The sequence below is a fragment of the Corythoichthys intestinalis genome, chromosome 17, assembly GCF_030265065.1.
Source record: "Corythoichthys intestinalis isolate RoL2023-P3 chromosome 17, ASM3026506v1, whole genome shotgun sequence".
In the NCBI taxonomy this organism is placed as follows: domain Eukaryota; kingdom Metazoa; phylum Chordata; class Actinopteri; order Syngnathiformes; family Syngnathidae; genus Corythoichthys; species Corythoichthys intestinalis.
The window spans coordinates 17,874,505-17,898,547 of NC_080411.1; the positions used below are offsets into that span (position 1 = coordinate 17,874,505).

General features: G+C 40.0%; 1 protein-coding gene across 2 annotated transcripts in view; it reads left to right on the forward strand.

The window, feature by feature from the left end:
• LOC130905559 (collagen alpha-1(XXVII) chain B-like) overlaps positions 1 to 24,043 on the forward strand; it is a 136,675-nt gene that overhangs the window by 99,102 nt on the left and 13,530 nt on the right. The window contains exons 28-47 of one of the 2 annotated variants that reach the window (XM_057819088.1): positions 2,599 to 2,652; positions 6,658 to 6,711; positions 6,775 to 6,819; positions 6,890 to 6,934; positions 7,006 to 7,059; positions 9,140 to 9,193; positions 12,461 to 12,514; positions 12,605 to 12,658; positions 15,818 to 15,871; positions 15,940 to 16,047; positions 16,606 to 16,659; positions 20,574 to 20,681; positions 20,763 to 20,816; positions 20,889 to 20,942; positions 22,472 to 22,528; positions 22,589 to 22,642; positions 22,709 to 22,762; positions 22,832 to 22,885; positions 22,974 to 23,027; positions 23,108 to 23,215. In XM_057819088.1, the coding sequence (XP_057675071.1) occupies positions 2,599 to 2,652; positions 6,658 to 6,711; positions 6,775 to 6,819; positions 6,890 to 6,934; positions 7,006 to 7,059; positions 9,140 to 9,193; positions 12,461 to 12,514; positions 12,605 to 12,658; positions 15,818 to 15,871; positions 15,940 to 16,047; positions 16,606 to 16,659; positions 20,574 to 20,681; positions 20,763 to 20,816; positions 20,889 to 20,942; positions 22,472 to 22,528; positions 22,589 to 22,642; positions 22,709 to 22,762; positions 22,832 to 22,885; positions 22,974 to 23,027; positions 23,108 to 23,215 (1,227 nt within the window). Of the gene's footprint in view, positions 1 to 2,598; positions 2,653 to 6,657; positions 6,712 to 6,774; positions 6,820 to 6,889; positions 6,935 to 7,005; positions 7,060 to 9,139; positions 9,194 to 12,460; positions 12,515 to 12,604; positions 12,659 to 15,817; positions 15,872 to 15,939; positions 16,048 to 16,605; positions 16,660 to 20,573; positions 20,817 to 20,888; positions 20,943 to 22,471; positions 22,529 to 22,588; positions 22,643 to 22,708; positions 22,763 to 22,831; positions 22,886 to 22,973; positions 23,028 to 23,107; positions 23,216 to 24,043 lie in introns of both variants that reach the window. The other variant, XM_057819087.1, reaches the window with a different exon arrangement.

The following is a 24,043-nucleotide window of genomic DNA, read 5'->3' on the forward strand; positions in this document are numbered from 1 at the left end:
TTGACTGACAGTGTCATAAAAATCCGGTCATAATCTATTTTTACCCGTCACTTACATTTTTAAAATGATAGTAATGACATATTCAATATTATTTAGTTTTCGTTCATTTTTAATTAATATTCTGTCCGAACAAGCTTAACAAGAGGCAAACAGACAGCGGAGTGCACCAATCAGCGACGGGCAGACGTGCCGTTAGCGACGAGGGCAGGACGAGGGACTTGCGCGCGGAAGTAAACATACGAGGAGAACGGAGTTTATTCAACATGGCTAGCGCGAGACAGACTGTTGTCAATGTCTCGTGTCGATGTGTTGTAGCTAATTTAAAACTGAATTTACCGCGGATTGGAACATATTGTCGGCTCTCCCGCCATCGGTGTTGTTGTAGAGACGACTTTCGGCGCGCAAGAGTGACGTTGCTCGTGAAGAACACGTCACGCAAATAAACAAATCTGATTTGTCGATTAATTTTGTACCTACTCGAGAGGCTGTGTCCCAGACTTTTCTCTCAGTGTTTGAAAAATACAGGGAGAACAGTCTGGCCCTGCCAGGCAAACACTCAGTTGCCTTGACATTTTTCCGAGTAAGGCCAACGACGTCATGCATCAAGAGAGACAATGGCTAATTAATATGCTCACTCGCCCCCCTGTGGTCTGGGGTGTGAATTGCAACCTGTCAAAATGACGGATGGACTTCAGTTTTTTCCGTCACCGTTTTAAAAAACCGGTCAACGACGGAAAATATTCGGTTAACGCGACCCCTGGTTGACGGTAATAGACATTGGAGAAGAAAAAGTCGATTTTCTCTTTTTACATGTTCTTTTATTCTCTTACTGAACAGGAGATGACGACACACAGTTCAGGAAGAAAAACAAAGCAATCATCACAGATAAATACATTTATTTAGAAAAAAAATATTCAAAGGCAAGGACAAATGTCCCCAAGAGCCCCCTTCGAGGATCGTACTGTTTACATTTATCGTTATAGCATGCGGCAGACTACTGCCAGCCCCTTCATGGGAAAACAGTAGAAAAACACTAGTGAATAAAATGCGGACATAAGGGAAAAGAACGAAAACAGAAACTCACCGTCCATCTCTATTAGAGCTGCAACGTTTAATTGATTAACTTGATTAGAAAAAAATTTCGAATCAATTTTTTCTGCTTCGAGGATTCGTTTAATTAGAGTCGCGTTGCAATGCTTTGTTTTGAAAATGTTTGCATTTAGTTCCATTGATTTGGGTGGATACACTGCCCTCAAGTGGCAAGAGTGAATATTACACTCATGTAACCAGGCTGGATCCAGCTGCTCCCTGTTAAGACCAACATATGGTTGTGAGGTTTTTTTTAGCTAGTATGATTGTTTATGCATTCTTAATTTAGTTTAGAGGTATATTTAGCAGTTTTGTGGGGGAATATGGGTTGTTAAAAAAAAAAAAAAAATTGCGCTTTATAGCATTTAAGCTAGCGGGCATTTGCTATGCAAGTTAGCCAATTGTTCTTTTGTTGATCCTCATTTACTGATTTTTTTTTTTTTTATACCGTTTGAGGTTAAACTCAGGTATTTCAATTATTGCTCTTGTGAAATGAAAGTGCAATTCTGCATGGTTTGAAAAATCTTGGGAACTTTTATTTTTTATTTGCATTTTGAAAGCGCAATCTTAGCAAGCCTTTATTTTACATTTGCCAAAATGTATTCTGCCACTCATTAAATGTTCCCAATTTGATTACTATAACTAATTGATCGAATAATCGATTACTTAAATAATCGATAGCTGCAGCCCTAATCTCTATCAATAACCTTGAACAAGAAAGACACCTTGTAAGCAAAACAGTACTTGTCCCCAGTATCCATAAAGTAGACAAAACATAATGCTAGGGGAATAATAAATGATTATGTGTGACGAAGTGAAAATGAATAAATATACATTTATGTGAATAAAAGGAAATATATCTATGTACAACGTCCAATTCATTGGGACCATTTGAACGTTCCTCATTCATCAAGCACCAGCAAATACCGCCAGTAAGTTCAAGGGGGGGAAAAAACAATAAATTGTGCACGAAAGGGTTAAGCGAGAAAATAATCGATTTTTTTTCACCTAAAATGAGTTTGAAAAATGAAAGTGAGGTAGTTTGAATTGACGAGACTTGATTCAATTGAGTGATTTTACAATGTTTTCATTCAATACGATTCTCAAATCGGAAGCAGAAGCTTGCTAATCCCTCTGAAGTGATTGTTTTGATTGCCCCTGTCCCCAAACATCTTTACTGAGGGTCTACAGCCAAACTGCTGAACCCACCTTGACCTCCTGTCACTCCAAATCCAAACACCCAAAACTAATTAGAAGCCCCCCGGCCCCCCGTCACTGCGACCTTGGCTCAGGCCAACCGGGAGCTCGCCCGCGAGCATCGGCTGCAGCCGCCGAAGTGAACGTAAACAAAGAGTGCGCAGCATTTGAACCAGTGCGAGTGACACATTTCACAACAAACCCCGAGGTCATGCTTTCATCCCTCAGGGTCAACGTAAACGCCGGAAGGAGGGGCGCTCTTTGCTGTGGGTTGTTCTCTTATTCTCCTTTTCTGTGTCTTTTGTGTCTCAGGGACCCCCTGGGGCGTCGGGGCCCGCAGGTACCAGAGGAACCAAAGGCTTGCGGGTACGTTTTTTTGGAATGCTCAACTTCAATCTTTTCCAGATCAACTCACGGCTCCCAAGTGGCTACGTTTACATCACAAAAATCGTCCGATGCCCAATTTTGATTGGCAAATGATGAAAATCGCATTGAATTTGGCCCGCACAGGAAACTGCAATTCATTCTGATGCACTTCTCAGGTTCAACACTAGATGAAGCTAGTCACTTAAACAGGGCCTCTCCATGAGCTCAGGTGTCGAAACCTGACAAATTCAAATGTAGGATTTCAGTATTTTCTTTTACATGAATATAAGACATAATCCAATATGATAATTGAGCTATCTTGGTTGCGATTTTCTTGATTTTTGTTGTTGTCGTCGCTGTACACTTTCTCTTCCTTTTGCAATGTTTGTTTCTGTAGTGTAAAATAGAAATATATATTTGCAATATCGGTATACCTATTAATTATTTTGTTGCTTGTAAGACTTAACTCATTCAAAGCCATTGACAGTTGTAGACGTCTAATCCATTTCACCAAGGAAGGATCACGTTTCACTGTCATTTGCGGCGATAGACTTCTAATCCTATTGGACCGGGAGGCTGGCGGTGATCAAACGATCGCTCCGTGAATTTATGTCTTTATTCTTTTTCTTTTGTTTTCAATTGATTCCAATTTGATTTCATTCATATTTTTGTCTATTTATTCATTTATTTGGTACTGGCGTTTCTTCAGCGCGCCGCCCAGCCAAACCCATTTGACCCCCGGCACCGTTCATACACCAAAAATGACTGGGATTCTCATGTGACGGTGGCTCTCTTTTGTTTGATACCCCATAAATGATTGGTCAACCAAAAATGCAGGTTTTTCGGGGAAAAAAGAGTGACATTTCAAAACACTACATGTCCTACAATTTTTGTCCAAATCATGTAATTTATACATTACAAAAATCAGGGCGCTAAAGAGCACAAAAGTTATGTTTATTTTTTTGCTAAAAACATACGGTTTGGCCAAAATTATGTTCATTCATTACTAATGGCCCAAATTTCCCATTCATTTCCTATGGCCCTCTTCGCTATTCATTTCAGTTACACAAAAACTTCCATTCTCTCCTATTGATTTCCAGCCCAAGTGACACAAAATCAACAGGAATTGACCTCAAAATGCCCCCATATCAACAGGAAGTTACACCGAAATGCCCCAAAATCAACCGGAAGTGACCTGACATCAATAGAAAGTTATCTGATATGAACTGGAAGTTTCCCGTCACCCCTAAATTCCTGTAAATCAACAGGAAGTGACCCAATATGAACAGGGAGTGACCCTAAAATGCCCCCAAATCAACCAGATGTGACCTGATATCAACAGAGAGTGATTTGATATCAAATGGAAGTTTCCCCCGAATGCTACAAAAATGAACAGGACGTGACCTAATATGGACAGGAAGTGATGCCGAAATGCCCACAAATCAACCGGAAGTGATCTGATAACAATAGGAAGTGACGCCGAAATGCCCTCAAATCAACCGAAAGTGACCCGATATCAACAGAAAGCGACCCCGAAATGCTCCGAATTAAAAGGATGTCACTTTTTTACTCATCTTTTTTAAAAATCATGGCACAAACACTTATTCTTTTTTCTGTTTGTTTACTAATATTTTTCAATGTATTTTTTTCCATTATGGATCCTTGAATTTATTCATTGATTTTATAAGAGCCCGAGTACCAACTGGCACGAGACACCTATTGGAATGCAAAGCATTATTATTATTATTTCTACATGGTAAATGAAAATAGCCAATGTGGAGGCCTTAACATGCACGATAACTGACCAAAAGTTATTGGACCAATTAGAAGATTAATTTTCATTTTGAATAAGGGCCTGACTGCACAGCTCAGAAGCACCTCCTTTTTTGTAGGACCTTTCTTCAATAGGGTTTTTTTCTCTTAGGTGTGTGAATGTATTTCTAATCCCCCAAAAAAGAGGCGAGTTTCGGGGAAGTTAGGTTCACATGAGATGATGAGAGGAGGACGATCTGGTACTAGCTGCTGTAGGACCCTTCTTCAATAGTATTTTTTTCTCCTAGGTGTATGAATGTTTTTCTAATCCCAAAAAAAGAGGCGGGTTTCGGGCAAGTTAGGTTCTCATGAAATGATGAGAGTGGGCCGATCTGCTACTGCCCCGACCTGACTTGCGCCAAACTGCGATGTCCCGTTAAGTCCTGCTTGCAGGCCTAGTTTAAATTATTTCTAAAAAAAATTTTTTTAATTGCCCTTTGCAAAATATGTGCACGTAACACTAAGGCTACAATTGAAGGTCAAATGAGAGCCACAAAATATCATCCCGAATGATACCTTAACTCATTCACTCTCAGCCATTTTCACCAGAGCAAGCAAGGCCCTTCGCTCCTGGCCGTTTTGCTGGATTTTGACTGATTTTGCAAGGCCCACAGAAAGTTCTGTTCTATTGCTATATAAACATGGAACCCACCAAAGGAAAGAATAGACTCTTTTCTTTCAGCAGAGAAAAAGTTAGCTCATATCTTTTTCCATTCTTTAGAAATCAGCATTAGAAAATAGCTTAGTTTGAGCAATTTTCCAATTTCCGATGAAAAAACGGAGAAATTGATCTTTTTGTGAAAGCATACGTTTCAAACATAACTTTGACTTATACACAGCTATTTTTTGCTTTAGTTACATCCCAAACATCTGTATAATGTTTTCCTTTTACAAAATAAGATAAACAACAAGACAAATAGAGCTTTTGATAGCAAAGTAACAATTTATTTACACATAACTAACTGATAGATGACGCTCTTCTGGCCACGACAGCCGGTTAAACTTTTCCCTCATCGCTGTCTCATAAAGATGATTTTTTTTTTTGTCTCTGCGGGCTCTGCTCGCGAGCAACTCTGACTCAAAGGCATTGTCCGCTGCACTAGTGGTCCCGGTCGTTCTGCTCGGTCGTCCAGCGCCTGGCATCCCTGGCGTCCTATCGGTTGTTCTGCTTGGTCGTCCGCCGCCTGCCATCCATTCGGTCGTCTTCCGCCGGTGCCCAGCCGTGTGGCTTGGCCGTTCGTTGCCGTTGAATCGGGTTGCGGGTCTTACTAAATGCACTACTGCCCTCCAGTGGCCAGTTTTATTGCTTTAAAATGGACTTTCAGCTTTGTGCTTTGGAGCTAAATTGAATCAGAACCCAGAGATGACTTTATTGGAAAAAAAAACGTAAAATACGTATAAATACATCTTTGGAACACTGAAATAATTAAAAATAAAACGTATTTATATGTTTTTGGAAGCAAATGAATTAAATTAATGGGCCCCTGGGCTGCAGGTTTGACACCCCTGTCCTATGTGAATGTCGTCAAAACATTTCTGACTAAAAAAAAAAAATCGTAATTTGTGCTTGAAAGGGTTGGAGGTTTGTCACTGCTAGTGACAGCTTACCGCATTAAAAAGACTTTTTCCTTTTTTGTAGCTGTGCCAACGCCTTACTTAATGTCTCCAGATGATATTAACTGACTGGAGCGCATGACGTGCCAAAACCCACTAAATCAGCCGTTCGGCAGGCAGGCATCCAACAGCGCGCGCGTGCCAGCTACTGTACGGAACCTGACTTTTGCAGTCATGTGGGAATTGTAACCACAGAGCGTGTAGAACAAGACACCTAGATAATTTGTTATGTTTTGGAGAAGATCCAAAATGTGCTCAAAGCCTCGCAACGTTTTCTTTTGTCCGGTAATCGGGCTCTTGTATCTAGTCATACAATTTTGACTCAAATCACATAATTCATACTTTAAAAAAGGTCAACCTTCTTGTCTGGGCCAGATTCAGTGATATTTTCTTCTTTTGCTGCAGGCCAAACAAAAACTGGGCAGCTTGCACACCACTGATATACATACATATTCTTCTTTTACCAACGAGCTACTATGCTTGAATACTATCTAATTCATATTAAAACGTCAGGCACCTTTCATCGGCCGGCTGCCTTGGATGCCGATTGACGTCTGATCCATTTGAACTTGTTTTCAGGGCACCCTGGGACCCGACGGTCCATCGGGAGAGACTGGGTCAGAGGGCAAGAAGGTAAAGTTCGCCCAGTTATGAGTTGGAACGCGCCCTAAATCATGTCGCCTCTCTTGTTCGCAGGGTCCAGACGGTCCTCCGGGAAAAATGGGCTTCCCCGGACCTCAGGTGAGAATGGATAGACGCTCGTCCTGATTTTTCACTTGTCTTACTCCCTCTTTGCTCTGTCACCCTCCAGGGGAAAATTGGGGAGTCTGGGGACAGCGGGCCGAAAGGTTTTCCCGTGAGTTTTGACCACACTTCAGAGCGTGCGGACCGAAAACCTGTTTCACAATTTTGCTCTTTCGTCAAAAGGGGATCCAAGGGCCTTCCGGGGCACCAGGCGACAAGGGACTGGCGGGTGAGCAGGTAACTGCTTCTTCTACGTGATATCAATTCATCGGCTGCCATCAATGGCGAAAGATTAACTTTAAAGGCCACGTATTTGGAAAATCATCAAAATATATGACATTGTCCCAAGGGCGTAGGTTTGGTCTCAACATTGGTAAGGACAATATAATAGCATAACTTGCGTCCCGTCCCCAGCAAGACCAAACACATTGGATGAACAGGTATCAGGGCCACATTTCTCACAGATGTGAACCTAATTAATTGATTGGCTAAATCAGGGGTATCCAAACTTTTTGCAAAAGGGGCCAGATTTGGTGTGGTAAAAATGTGGGGGGCCGACCTTGGCTGATGTCCTTTACGTAGAACGATATATTTAAGCAAATTTTAGCAAGCCAATTCTGTGTGTCACATTTGCTTTATTTTTATTTATTTTTTTATTACCGGTAATAATTTCAACAGTCTCGCAACTAGCCTTTGTGGCGTTCTCTTTCAACTCTCGGGTTCTTGCGAAATACTGCTGCTGTGAAATTAAACTAGCTTCTTGCTGCGTATCTTCCCTGTAATTTTGTTGTACAGGTCAGCGTGGCTTGTTTAGTAATATCTCCTCACATTGAACTCTTTAAAAACAGCGATTGTCTCTTTGCAAATGAGGCAGACACAGTTGTTGCGTATTTTAGTGAAAAAATAGTCCAATTTCCACCTATCCTTGAAGCGTCGGCCGTCGCAGTCAACTTTTTTTTTGTTGTTGTCGCCATTTTAGAAAATTGGGAGTAAAGGGTCACACGGGGTAAAGTAGCTTAGAGTGCTGCTGCCTTTTTATGGTAAATGAGGAGCAGCATTTGGTGTGTAAGCTACTTCATGTGCTGGTGGCAGTACTGCTGACCAATTTATGAAGTCTGTGTGCGGGTCAGATGTTATTGATTTTATGACAGAGGCTGAGGCCAGATGAAATTTGACCAAGGGCTGCATTTGGCCCCCGGGCCGGACTTTGGACATGTCTGGGCTAAATGATCAATGCAAATTAAATCTGTATTGACTTATAACGCAAATATAATAGGCAAAGAAAGGCAAATAAATTTCTATTGTACATTTGAAGACAAGGTCATTTAAAGTGCTTTACATCACATGAAATCCACAAACACTAATAAAAATGATACACAAAAGTCACATTAAATCAATAGAAGGAATAGAAATAAAACAAAAAAATCATTAAAAGCAAAAGGGCAGTTACTAATACGCTTTGGTAAACAATAGTGTTTTTAGTATACAGTAGTATAATTGTGGAAATTGCACCCAATGATGAGCCAGACTTGAGGAGCATTCTCTGATTTACCAGCCAATTTCTTTTGATTTTCCCATTCTATCTAACAAGAAGGAAGAGCGTTTGGGCCTTTGTAGCCTTAAAAACCTGCAGTATCTGACTTCCCTATGTTCTCGAAAGACATGGTACCTAAGCTAAATTCAGCTCAAATTTCCAAAATTTCAGACTTATAAAAGGACTAATCCTAGCAACCACTAGAGGGCGACGTATACAAATCTCTACTAGAATTAGTCTAATGTTGTTGTTATTTCAGCTGACTGTGAGGTAACGCTTCTTTATGCTGCTAACTACTGGACGGGAGTAGAAGTGCAGCCACTGAATTGTTTATTTTCACCAAAAACACGAGTGTAAGGATCGATACAAATGGATTTTGAATCAATACGAGAATTGCGTGACATTATATTGATATATCGCAGAATCGATTTCTTTAACACCCCTACAGCTGATATTACCCAGAGCAAAAATAAAAAAATGTATTAATTTTTAAAATGGTTTGGCATGGTGTACTCTGAGTTAATGTTGCTAATCAATTTGAATGTATTATTTATTAATTTTATTCCATTTTATTTTTCAGTATCACATGGTCAAAAATGTACCTTGAGTGTATGTTTACAGTTTGAATTAGACTTTTTTTAAAAATTCAGGCAAATTGATGCGCTGTAAGACTTTTCTGTTACAAACAAACGTTTACGTATTCCTGGGGTGTGGGGGCGGAACAGGAAAAAAATATTTGAGAAGCACTGTACTATACTAAAGCACTGTGTGTGTCGTCCACAGGGGCCACCCGGGCCGCCCGGAACTCCGGGATTGTTGGGAGAAATTGGTCCAAAGGTGAGACACTTTTGCCACATTTGTAATCATAAGTGGAGAAAATACTGGCAATGTATTTTTCCACAAGAATGTACTGATTCAGAGTTGTTTCCTCATTTTTAATGAAGCAGTCCTTCTGGCAACCTATCTGTGTCTGTTTTCAAATGTAAATGCAAAAGGTCGTCAGATGACATGATGAATGGACAATTGTTTAGAGCAGGGTTGTTTTTGCCAATTTTTGTTTTAGTCGTAGTCTTTTGGATGAAAATATTTATTAGTCTAACTCATATTTTAGTCATTTCAAAATGTGTTCGTCTAGTTTTAGTCGACAAAATCGCACACAAATTTCGTCTAATTTTATTCGATAGTTTCTAAAAATGTTTTCGTCTGTAAAATTCAAAAGTTGAAGTCCAAGAATACATAAAATTTCGAATGAACATAGACAGATGAGCACATATTGTAGCGTCTACAAGGACAATTCTCAACTAGGTGATGATGAAACACACTCAGCAGGAAAAGCAGTACACTATTTTGAATTAAATCCTAGAAGCCACGAACTGTTTGTAAAAAAAGTTGTCCAAGCGTTTAAGAGGATGCTCGCCACGTTAAATTTGATCATGACAAGTTACATTTAGTGTGTGATGATCACTCAGCAAAGACCTTTAAAGGCTACAGCAATATTGCAAGATAAGAAAACAAATCTTACCATGTGTAGGGTGACCATGTATTGATTTCCAAAAAAAAGGACACTCGGCCCGGCCTGGAGATACTTGAATTTTACTCGAAGTTCACTCAAAGATGCCTATATCACTATATTTAAAGTGTGCCTCCTCCGTCTGGATAGACAAATTCATAAGAAAAAAAATATAGTATATCATATATATTGCCATATAGTATGTTTTATACACTATATGGAAATATTTTGTTACTCAACAGGTTACAGGTTACTCAACAGGCTTCATTCTTTCTAAAAAAAAAAACAAAAAAAATCAAACAATAAAAACACACAAAAACAAACAAACAAAAAATTAAATAATGACAAAAATAACATAATGCAGACTACACGCACATAGTAGGATATTTGCCAACCAAACATTTTTTATAAATTACTATCAGGACAATTGTCGTTGACAAATTGTTATTCCTACTCAATTGTTATTCTCATTCAATGTTCTAGATTGTACGCAAACAATAACCGAAACAAACAAACAAACTATTCAACCAGCATGTTTCCAAACGCAGCAATTCAAAACTACATTTCCCATTATGCCCAGCACGACTTAGCTCACTGATAGCTACCCTATTAGCGAGCACCGGTAGCCGAGAGAAAATCAAACATTGCTATAAAAGTTTACAATCATCGGCAGCGCAACATTGCGACACCATTCGGGATTTTACAGATCACGCCAGTAAAAGCTCCGACAGAAGTCAACAGTTGCCATTATATGCTTATTGATCGTAAAAAACTCTTAACAACTGGGCAGGCTCTCTGGAAACACGTCACAGACAGCACAGTACCATAGTATTCTGTGCGAAGTGTCAATTTCAACACACACTAATTGTGAAGAAATACTCCTCCGTGTCAATTTGGAATTTCCTTTTATTAACATAGATGACGGGACACTGAGGTATTAGAAACACATCTTCTTAGAATATAATACTTACATTCAACCAAATACACAAACGCAGAACAATTAATACAAGATTAATACAATATATTGTATCTCCGTGTACACATATAACCCAATATACAACAGAAGACACATGATCGACATTAACAGGAGATAAACTTACAGAAAGGTGTATGGAGCACTATGAACACAATACAACAGCATAAACGTTTGTTAGAACTACTCCTTGTCCCCCTACTAGTAGGAGCCACCTCAACGCAGGCAGACGCTGCCCCCAAGCGGCCGGAGGGATTCTATTAAAATTGGTCCCGTGAAAAATCATGAAAACCGGACATTTTTATGAATTTATAAAACCCGGCCGGACGCCATGTAGAGGACGTGAAAAGTGAACTTGTCCGGGCAAAAGAGGACGTTTGGTCACCCTAACCATGTGTTTCCGAACAAGCAAGATGGACTGCAGCCTCGCTTGAAACACATCATAAATTCCAGTGTGGAGAGTGAGGGAGAGGTGCATCACATGACAAATGAGCAGTGTTGGGAGTAACGCCGTTATTAATAACGCCGTTACGTAACGGCGTTATTTTTTCAGTAACGGGGTAATCTAACTAATTACTTTTTCCGCCGTTACAACGCCGTTACCGTTACTGACGGTCAAAAGCGGTGCGTTACTTACTCTGAATAAATTGAAGAAACTACCAGCCGTGTAGAGTCGACTCTCTGCTCTGTTGATTTGTCATCCAAGACTTGGGGTGCGTTCAGGTTCGAGAATAGCGCAGGTATTTCTGACTCCAAACTGTTTGTCCATGCTCATTCAATTAGACAGTGCTTTCCAAAGTTTGGTAACGTTTCTGTGTTTACTACACCTGATGCTAGCCTCGTTCCCATCTCCCACTGTCAGCCAGCAATAAATTTGCTTCCATCTTGAGGACGGCAGACGCTTTGTAGGTGACGTGAATTGTCGAGAAACGAGCCTACCTGAATGCACCCCCTCGAGAGATGCGATGGAAGTGATTGTGATTGGCTGAGGGTTAGAGTCATGTGTCGTGGTAAGCCAATCAGAGCCGGTGATTTCACAAGCAAACCGGAACAGCGCGTGCGGCAAACACGCACACGCAAAACAGATGCACAGGGTCGGGATGGCAGAGCATTCGGAAGAAAAATTGTCCTTTAAGAGGTGGAGATACTATAGATAGACACTATTTCAAGTTTGTCAAAATTAAAGGAAAGAACCTGCTGAAGCACCTAACAAGTTAACTACCTGTCTGTTCTTCTCTATTCCACTGACTCGAATACTGCTCAGAAAATTTCAAATTCTTTGACATACAAGAAGTTCTTTTTAAAGTAACGGAAATAGTTACTTTCCCTGGTAACTAGTTACTTTTACTATAGAGTAATTCAGTTACTAACTCAGTTACTTTTTGGAAGAAGTAGTGAGTAATGTAACTAATTACTTTTTCAAAGTAACGTGCCCAACACTGCGCATGAGTGACACGACCATAATACTGCTACGACGCGAACTAACGTATTCCACGTACAATATGGAAATGTCACGCATTGTGAACATATGACAGAAACGATGTCGCATTTTCATCTCGTTAGACATTAAAAAGCATTAGATTGTGTGTGTGAAAAGCTCCATCACTTTTGTGTCCATCAGGGTCCTCCAGGCAGTTTGGGAGAACCAGGACTGCCAGGAGAGCCAGGAAACAAGGTACTCTTGTCGCACATCCTTTTTTTCACCCCCTCGGTTCTTACGAGTCTGACAAGGGAAAAAAAAATCCCACTTGTCCATGCGTCACAGGGAGCCATCGGAGCAGACGGGAACATCGGAGAACAGGGACTCATCGGTCCTCGGGTATGTAAACGAGCAAACGCCGGTTAATCCCATAAAAAGGATTTCATTTTGGAACATTTCACTCATTTAAAGCAACATTAGGTAACTTTTCAACCTTGTTATGTTATTATATTTTCATAACATTTGTGATGATAAGTCGACTGACAACTAGTTGAATGACACCTCTTGTATATCTTGAAAGGGTCTGTATCACTTTCACCGGCACTAATTAACAGTGAGGAGGATAGCAGGAACCCTTCCACACCCAAAAAAAAAAAAAGATGTGTGCCGACTGCGACGAAATGTGCCGACTGCTTTACGGCAGTGTTTTTCAATTGGTGTGCTGCGAGAGATCGTCAGGTGTGCCGCGAGAAATTATCCAATATCGCTTTTTTTTTTTTTTTTACGTTGTTGGGCGGAGTTGCAGTAGGAAGGAAGGAGGAGGTAGAAGGTTGTGGACGTGTGCAGATGAGCGAGATATTGCTCATGTCACGTTCAATAACTGATCGGATTTCTAGCCATCAGCTACCTTGCTGTCAGCGACAATGGGGACCCTAGCACGTCTACTGTACATCATTTGTCATTTAGTCACAAAAGTGTCCTTTTCATTTTATCCATATGTGACGACAGTCAATCCTCCCACTGTGTTTTATTCCAACACATTGTCAAGGGCAGCAACGTGGCTGACGGCTAGAAATCTGAGCAGTTCTTGAACGCGACACGAGCAGCTATCCTAAACGTCATCCCCAAACGAAACACCCGCCGCTTCAAAGTCGATGGACTATTTTGTTCGCCTTAGTGAAAACACAGGGAAAAAGGCAACTTTTATGAGAAAAGCTAAAAAGGTAAATGAGAAAGCCCTCAAAGCCAGTTACCTTGTTGGTGAACTTGTTGCTAAATCTAAAGTCCCACACTGTGGCAGAGACCTTAATACTACCTGTTAATACTACCGCTATTGTCAGCGAGCTGCTCAGCCCTGATGCGGTTAAAGACATTGCTAAAGTTCGTCTGTCTGATAATTCTGAGCTTTTCAAGCCTAACTGCTATAAAAAATAAAAACAGAGACTAAGAGCTGCTGATGAAGATTCCTGCCAGGATATCAGCTTTGGGTTCATCTAAACAGGCTCGAGTTTTACACTGTGCAAGTAAAAATATTGAGAAACTATTTTATAAATAAATATACTGTACAGAAAGAAATTTTGGAACAGTTTTGGTTTGTCGTGTGCCACGAGATTATTTCCAATGTAAAAACATGCCGTGACTCAGAAAAGGTTGAAAAACACTGCTTTACGGCCAGTGTTGTTAATAATGGCGGTACACTATAACGGCGTTACTAACGGCGTTATTTTTTTCAGTAGTGAGAAATCTGATTAATTACTTTTCTCATCTTGGCAACGCCGTTACCGTTACTGAGGATGGAAGGGCGTGCATTACTATGCGTTACTATATCGGTTGAATGACATGAGAAAAGTCTGAGGGAGACGGACTCACCGAGACGAGATGATGCGTTAGTAAACAGCCGCCATCTTAAAGCAGTAGACTTCTTAGGAAGGCTCTATTGTAGAGAACCTTCCTAGCGAACGCAAGTAACTTTTTATCTAAAATACTCCTAAATCGGCAAAATCTTGACTTGAATCTATCTTGATGAAACAGTTTTAAAACTTACACATGTCAAAAGTAGAGCAATTTTAACAACTTTTAACTGTTTATTCGGGGTAAAGGGTAAATTAGGGTAAAGATTTGGGCTAGGGCCAATTGTCCCAAAAACCTTTTAAACTTCACATAGTGTGACCTATGTTTTTTGTTTTTTTTGTGTGTGTGGGGGGGGGACAAAACATGAAAATTATCATCAGTTACTTTGCCAAGTAACTAATAACTCGTACATTCAGGTAACTGAATTACTAACGCAATTACTTTTTGGGAGAAGTAATTTGTAACTGTAATTAATTTTTTAAAGTAAGATTAACTACACTGTTTACGGCATACGTCACTTTCCCCTTTCTCCGTTCATTATAAACACGGAAGTCGATGCTAACTCTTTTGTGCGAATTCTGTAAAGATGGCAGCGCAACTGAGACAAAAAATTTTGTCAGAGGAGGAAAAAGAACGGGAGTCTAACAGGATATACAGAATAAACATTGGCCCGGCTTTCACTCGCTGGTGTAGCGCCCCAACTGAACTCGGGGTAGGGGGCTTAGCCACATTAAGCCATGCAGTTGCTAACCGTCATATGCTATTGTTTAGCCACAAATGGATTCATTAGCTTATTAGTTTTCATCCTTTACACAGCCGCTGGAAACAAAAGTGTTGTTTAATCCATCCGCAGACGACCATCATGACTTTACGACACTATGCAGGTGTGCGCTGATCTTCATGGGAAACACACGTCTTCCTTAAGGCAAAACACTACCGCTTTTGTCCACCAGCGTCGCTAAAATTGACCAAAACCGAAAAGTTACCAAGTGTTGCTTTAAATAGGATATCAAATATAAAACAAAATCAGCTTTGGTGTTTTTCGGGGCCAAAATCAACAGGAAATGTCCCGAAAATAATCCAAAATCAACAGGAAGTGACCTGGTTGATCGCTGCCATCCCTCCAGTCATATTGAATTGGATGTCTAATAACATAAATGGCAGGCAATGAAACATGCCTTGTCAGTTTAAATGAATTTTGATTTGTCTATCACTGTCATTGCTAGTGAATGAGTTGATCATCTTAAAGGGTTTTTTTGGTAACAATTTATTTGCCAGTCATACTTATGACATGACCTTGTCATGAGCTTGAATGAACGCTTTTGACAGATGTCATGAAGTGTCAAATTTTGTCACTAATTCCATTTATGTCCTGTCCGCCTCATTTACATTCATTCAAAACTGAAATCATTGACACTTAATGACATCTGTCATCAGCATTCATTCATGCTCGTGACAGTGTCATGTCATCATTATGAACCCACTGTCAGAGTGTTAACCTTTTTGTGTGTGTGTGTTTTTTAAATATATTTATATTTATTTTTATTCATTTATTTATTTATTTATTTATATATTACCAAAATACCAAACTTACCCGATGAAAGATTAATAGAGACCTTGACTTATTGTGAAATTCAGGGATATTTGGATTTCCTGAAAAGTGATGGATTTGGAGACAATTTTCTGAGAGTGCTCTTGTCTGAACAGGGCGAGCCAGGTTTAGAAGGGGAGGCCGGTCCTGCCGGTCCTGATGGAATGAAGGTGACCGACTGACTGGCATACGCGACACCTGCAGTGGACTCCTAAATAATGTCCTGTGTGGACGGCAGGGTGAAAAGGGCGACTTGGGGCCAGAGGGCGACGACGGTGAAAAGGGCCAAAGCGGATTAAAGGGAAAGGAGGGCCCACCCGGAAGTCCCGGAATCCCCGGCGTTCGAGTAAGCGACATCCCTCACCCACTCATTCCCTGCCGTTGACGGCTAACAAACCATCACTGTCCAGATGGTTTGGACATCTATAGCCGTCAATGGCAGCCAATTACTAGATAGTAAATATTCACTTATTTATATGTTTATTATTTTTAAAACTTTTTCAGAATAATGTCTTAGCAGCCAATTAGTTTATTGTATGTATCTACAGTATATTTTCTCTTTTATACTTTATTTAATAATATAGTTTAAATCATGGACAAAAACAAGAAAATAAAAAGTAAATAGATGGCTAGAGGGGTTTAAAAAATCATAAATTGTGCAAGAAAGTGTTCATTTTTAATTTGCATTTATTTTAAGAATGATAAAAAGCAACTGTAAATCTTTGTCTCATATTCATTGTATTTATTGTAAAAATAAATGTTTAATTTTAAACACGAGGCAAAATAATGAAACATTCTTTTGTTCCCCCCCCCTCCCCCTTTAAAAAACAAAAAGAGTGTTTTCAAGATCACTTTTCTTCTTCTTTTACTAACTAACACTTTTTTTTATTTGTTTGCTTTTCAGGGCCAGGAAGGGAAATGCGGTAAAATTGGAGAAAAAGGCAAACTGGGACCAAAGGTTAGTCGTCCGGCATGCATTCATTCACTAAAGGTCGACCGATATATCGCGCCGGTATACAGACTTTTTCCAAGATCGGCCGATATAATAGGATAACTCTACTGTATTGTAAACTTGTCTGATAACTTTATTGTTTGGGAGATAACCTTGTCATTTTGCACCACCTGGTGGCCAGTGTTTCAAAAGTAAGTAGCAGGCAAAAAATGTCACTTCTAACACCTCGACATACAAAATGAATCCCGTTCCAGAGTTGCTTTTGTATCATGATTTTTTTTCTCCATATTTTGAACCGCATTTTACATGTAATTGGTTCCAAGCACTCCATGAAATTATATTATCAGGATTAAACCAGAATAAAAGAATTTGAATCATTCAATATACTGTTATTTACCTAACCATTAATACATACAGTGAGGATCAGACGTATTTGCACCTCTTGTGACTTTGCAAGTTTACCCACTTACAAAATAGGTAGAGGTCTAAAATTTCAATCATAGATGCATTTCCACTTATAGAGACATAATCTAAAAAAAAATTTTAAAAATTTAAAAAAACGGAACTCTCATTGTATGAATTTTCAATAATTTAGTTGTAATTTACTGTCGTTAATAAGTAATTGTACCCCTGAGAAAATCAGTGCTAATATTTAGTGCAGAAGCCTTTGTTTGCAATTACAGAGGCCAGACGCTTTCTGTAGTTCTTCACCAGGTTTTCACATATAAAAACAGGAAATTTGGCCAATTCCTCCACACAAATCTTCTCTAGATCTGTCAGGTTTCGGGGCTGTCGTTGAGGAACACAGAGTTTCAGCTCCATCCAAAGAGTTTCTTTTGGTTGTGGTTGTGACTCAAAATCTGATGATACATTTCACCATTCATCCTTTGCTTTATAGAGTCGTCCTGTCCCCTTTGTTGAAAAGAAACCCCATACTTCACAGTAGGGATGGTGTTCTTGGGATTGTATTCATCCTTCTTTTACCTCCACACACTACGAGTAAAGTTTGCACCAAAAAGTTCTGCTTTGGTCTCATCTGACCACATCACTTTCTCCCATGATGCCTCTGCTTCATTCAGATGGTCCCTGGTAAACTTCAGACGGACCTTTACGTGTACTGGCCTTGACAGGGGAACCTTCTGAGCAATGCATGATTTTAAACCATTGCACCGTATTGTTGTACTGACAGTAGCCTTTGAAACAGTGCATCCAGCTCTATTCAGGTCATTGACCAGCTCCTGCCATGTAGTTACTGGCTGAGCCCTCACTTACATAGAGCCTCATTCTCAGTCATGTTTAGCTTTTTCCATTTTCTAACAATTGCTGCAATTGTTGGTCTATTCTCACCTAGCTGCTTTCCAATTGTCCCATAGCCTTTTCCAGCTTTGTAGACCGCAACATTTTTTTTTTCTCTCGTGTCTTTCGAAAGCTCTCTGGTCTTGTGCATGGTAGCAGTTGGATTATGACTGACTGTTGGGTGAACAGGTGACGATAAAGAACTCAAATAGGTGATGGGTGGGTGGTTACTCATGGAGTAAAGGTGGACTTTTTTTTTAAGGTAGACTGACAACTCTTTGAGTGTCATAATTATTGCTGATTCTCGGGGGTGCAAAAACCCCAGTAAGTTACAAATAAATTTATGAAAAATCTAGTCTATGATGGTCAATGGCAACCAATGAGTTCAATTTTGGAGCATTTCAGGTCATTTGCTGTTGATCTTCAGTCACTTCCTATTGGATTTTGGGACATGTTTGGGTCACTTCCTGTTGATTTTACGCAAGGCAAGGCAAATTTATTTATATAGCACAATTCAACACAAGGCAATTCAAAGGGCTTTACATCACATGAAGATCATAAAAATCACATTTAAATCAATACAACGTAAAAACCAAGACAATCAAAACAGGAAATAAAATTATACATAAAAATCGCATTTAATCACAAATAGAATAAAAATAAATAAATAAAGATAAAACAAAAACTACTACAATAATAATAATTTAAATCAGCAATGGAGGAGCAAGAGGAATAGAAAGCAAGTATATAGACAGTTATGGATATGCAGTGCTAAACAAAAACATTTTTAGCCCTGATTTAAAGGAGCTAACAGTTTGAGCATACTTCAGACGTTCACGTAACTTGTTCCAGAGGTGAGGAGCATAATAACTAAATGCTGCCTCACCCTGCTTGGTTCTTGTTCTTGGAACATGCAGGAGACTGGTTCCAGACGACCTTAGGGGTCTAGATGTCTCATAGGAATCTAACAAATCAAGCATGTATTTTGGTCCAAGGCCATTAAGTGTTTTGTAGACGAGCAGTAGTATTTTATAGTCTATCCTTTGACTCACTGGAAGCCAGTGTAGCGATTCCCGAACCGGTGTAATGTGGTCCAGCTTCCTTGTATTTGTGAGGACTCTGGCTGAAGCATTCTGTACTAGCTGCAGCTTCCTGACTGATTTTTTTTATCAAGACCCGTAAATATACCGTTGCAATAGTCCAATCTGCTGAAAATGAATGCATGCATATGTTTTTCCATGTCTTGTTGAGTCAGAAGCCCCTTAATTCTGGTGATATTTTTTAGGTGGTAATAAGCAGATTTAGTGACGGACTTTAGATGGCTATCAAATTTTAGGTCTGAGTCAATAATTACGCCAAGGTTTCTGACTTGATTTGTAGCTGTAAGTGAGGTTACAAAACAGGAATGAACAGACGGCGACTCAAACTCAACAGGAAGTGACTTGTAAATGCCCCGAAAATCAGAAAGACTGGCCGCGAATTCATTCGCCCTTCTCCGTCTAAATGGATTGGGCGTTTAGGGCTGTCAATGGCAGCCATTGAGTTAAAAGAGACACTATTCTAGCGGAAGATTTTGGTAGCAACCTCTTTCTTTTATTTTTATTTTTATTCTTTTAACAGTGCACCTTTTTTAAACACTTTTCGATTCTTGGCAGGCGAATGTCGATAACCTTTTGGGATACTAAGCATCACAATATATAGCAATTTCGATATTTTGTCATACGTAGGGGTGTGACAAAAATCGAAATGGTGATATATCATGATATTTTGTATCCCCAAAGGTTATCGATATGCTCCTGCAAAGAATCGAGATAACGTTTTAAAAAGGCGTCAATGTCTAAAAAAAATACATAAAAAGGAACCAAGTAGTTGCTACCAAAATCTTCCACTATAATAGTGTCTTACTTAACTCTAAGGTTGCATTGACGTTGCTCGACGCCCAATCCATTTAGACTAGAAACGTTCGTTCATTCGAAACCAGAGCATTTACAGTCATTCTGTCCGATTTTCAGGACATTTACAGGTCACTTGCTCTTCATTTTAGGGCATTAACAGGTCATTTCCTGTTGAGTTTGAGTCCATGTCTATTCATTTCGGTGATTCCCAGGTCACTTCCTGTTCTGTGACTTAAAATTAACAAGAAATGACCCATAAAATACCCCAAAATCAACAGGAAGTAACTGAAAATCAACAGGTAAATGACCTTAAATGGCCCAAAATTACCTCATTGCCTGGCATTGGGTGCCACTGACGGCAATAGACGTTCACTCCGTTTGAAGTGGGAGGGATGGCAGCGAATGAACGAATGTTCATTCGTTGCCACCCTCACAGTTCAAATGGATTGATTGAACGTCTAGTAGTGATAAACTCATTCCAATTCACAGCAGAAGCTTGTTTTTCTGTTTATTAGCCGTTTGTAGAATATCATTGAATGATTTCCTAACCAATGTATCGATAATCGTTGTATGCCATATCGTCAGATCATCGTTATCGTGAGCTTTGTATCGCAAATCGTATCGTATCGTGAGGTACATTAGCAATTGGGTAGAATTTTTTATTAAAATCTGAATCGACCTTTGCAAATCCCATATCAGTGGACTTCTAATCGTCACTGCGTATTTTAGGGCGCCAAAGGCCAGCAAGGTCACCTGGGGGAAACCGGGACCGTGGGCAAGACGGGACAGCAGGGCAGCGTGGGGCCCAAGGGCTCCAGAGGCACCATCGGACATGTGGTATTGCTTCATCGGGACATTTCTGACCATTTCTGCTTAACTTTTTGTTCATGGATCTACGGGCTGTTGTGTTTCTCGAAGGGAGCTCCGGGGCGAATGGGTCAACAGGGGGAAACGGGCCTTTCGGGATATGAGGTAACACTTGCAGCCAACGATTTCAAAATTGATGAAAAGTGTTCTAGCCGTCGCATTTTCTTGTCACGACAGGGTCACCAAGGACCTTCCGGCCCAATGGGACGTCCAGGACCAAAAGGCGAAAAGGTACTGTAATTTTTGCACTATAATGCGCACAGGAGTATAAGCCGCCATTCAACAAATTTGACACGAAAACAGCATTTGTTCATAGATAAGCCGCACTTGACTATAAGCCGCAGCTGTCCTCACTGTATTATTGGATATTTACACAAAAGATGTTAACCGGTAACACTTTATTTGACAGCGGCATCATACGACTGTCATTAGACCAAATGAACCACCATGAAGCTTTGAACCAATTGGCTGCAAAGCTTTGGACTAGGGCTATCAAAATTATCACGTTAACGGGCGGTAATTATTTTTCTTAATTAATCACGTTAAAATATTTGACGCATTTAACGCACATGCCCCGCTCAAACAGATTAAAATGCCCGCACAGTGTCATGTCCACTTGTTACTTGTGTTGTTTGGTGTTTTGTCGCCCTCTGCTGGCGCTTGGGTGCGACTGATTTTATGGGGTTCAGCACCATGAGCATTGTGTAATTATTGACATCAACAATGGCGAGCTACTAGTTTATTTTTTGCTTGAAATTTTTACAAATTTTATTAAAACGAAAACATTAAGAGGGGTTTTAATATAAAATTTCTATAACTTGTACTAACATTTATCTTTTAAGAACTACAAGTCTTTCTATCCATGGATCGCTTTAACAGAATGTTAATAATGTTAATGCCATCTTGTTGATTTATTGTCATAATAAACAAATACAGTACTTATGTACCGTATGTTGAATGTATAAATCCGTCTTGTGTCTCATCTTTCCATTCCAACAATAATTTACCGAAAAATATAGCATATTTTATAAATGGTTTAAATTGCGATTAATTACGATTAATTAATTTTTATGCTGTAATGAACTCGATTAAAATTTTTAATCGTTTGACAGCCCTACTTTGGACATCACTGCTGCCACCTGCTGTTAACACTGTTGTTGTCCAACCTGCCTCCTAGCATGCATTGCAGCGCTACGGATGTAAAAACAATCAAAATTCATGTTCTGTGCTAATTATTTCTTCAGTTATTGTTCCAGTTTTTCATTAATTTCTAGTTATGGTATTTGGTAACACTTTATTTGACAGTGGTGCCATAAGACTGTCATGAGACAATCATATTTGTGACATGACACTGTCATGAGCATTAATGAATGCTTATAACAGATGTCATTAAGTGTTATTTGGCAAATTATCTCACTTTTGAATGGATGTAAAAGATCCGAACTGGACATAAATGGAGTTAGTGACATAATTTGCTGGGTGACACTTAATGACATCTGTCATAAGCATTCAGCAATGCCTATGATAGTGTCATGTCATAGTTATGACGGTCTTATGACGCTGCTGTCAAATAAAGGGTTATCTATTAACACAAATAAATCAACAAATAGGCCGCACTGGACTATAAACCGCAGGATTCGAAATGAAGGGGGAAAAGTAGCGGCTTATGTCAGAAAATTTCGGTACACTTCAGGGCTCACTGTCCAGCGGCGACGACAGCAGCACTCGGCTTAGCGTTTGTCGGTCTTGTGTTCACGCAGGGCGAGCAAGGCGATGACAGCAAAAAGGAGGGTCCCGTGGGTCCCCAGGGTGAAATTGTAAGTAAATTGGGTTGGGGTCGCCATTTTTTCTCTGCTCCCACGTTACGCTTCTCTTAGGGTCCTCCCGGCGACAGGGGAGAGAGGGGCGAACCGGGCGACCCAGGTTACAAAGTAAGTACGCTATACTGCCACAAAATGTATTCCTAATGACGGTACATCAGCGGCTGGTTTTGACAGGGTCAAGTCGGCGTGGACGGTGAACGAGGCCAAGCGGGCGCTCCCGGACTTCCCGTGAGTGTGTCGTCGTGCATTCTGCCTCAAACGGTGAGCAGTTTTTAACATGTCGGCCGTTCCACGCAGGGCCATCCCGGACCGCGAGGCTTTCGGGGACCCAAAGGCGCCAAAGGAGATCAGGTAAGACCAGATTCGCAGCAGGGCTGGCCCGGCCCACTACAAAGCTTTATTTTTCAGAAACTTCTCAAACAAAACTTTCTCTGTCAAGGGTCAAAAAGGCAAAAGAGGTCAGGTGGGAGCAAAAGGCGCCCGAGGAACCGAAGTGAGTCTGATCCGCCGTTTCAATACAAATCATGGTGTCAAAGTCATTGAAAGCAAAACCTGATCCGTTCTGCTCCGCAGGGGACAGCCGGGCCTATCGGGCCCAGAGGCGTGGTTGGCAGAGAAGGACAGGAGGGAGTGCCCGGAATGGACGGAGCTCTTGGAAAGGACGGAAGCAAAGGCACGCCGGTAAGTGGGTATTGGATATTGATCGACCTTTTTATGCACTTGTATTGTTTTTTTTTTTCTGGCATTGAAGTCATCGGCTGCCATTGACAGTGGATTGAAACAGGCATTGACATCTATCACCCTCAATGGCATGCAATGAGTTCAGTACTCTGAAAAAATGTATATTTTTTAGAGCCTTTACCACAGTGTATTTCTATTTTTATTCTTTTTGCTTTGATTTATTTAGGTTTTAATAATATTGTTTTCATTTATAAATGTATAAATAGAATAACAATGACCGTATTTTCCGCACTATAAGGCGCATCGGCGTATAAGGCGCACATTCAACTTATAGCCTATTTTAAAACTGATTTCATATATATATATATATATATATATATATATATATATATACACAGTACTGTGCAAAAGTTTTAGGCAGGACACCTGCCTAAAACTTTTGCACATTACTGTATATTTTTATTATATTATGTATATACAGGATATACTGTATGTATATATTTTCCCCAAGTGGAAGCTTCCATGATCCTAATAAATTAAAAAAAAATATATATATATATATATATGGCGCAGTAGTAGTACTAGTGGTAGTGGTTGCGTTATGCATCCACTACATAGAGCTCTGCCAAAGGAAATGTCACACCATGATTAAACAATATCGATCCATATACAGTGATCCATTGATACTGCACGCTTCAAACTTTGCGCCCTCAGTGTCCGTCGCAAATTTTTTTCAGTTAATAAAATATATATACAGTGATCCCTCGTTTTTCGATGCCAATCCAACCCCCTGCGATAATCGAAATCCACAAAGTAGAGTTGTAGCTT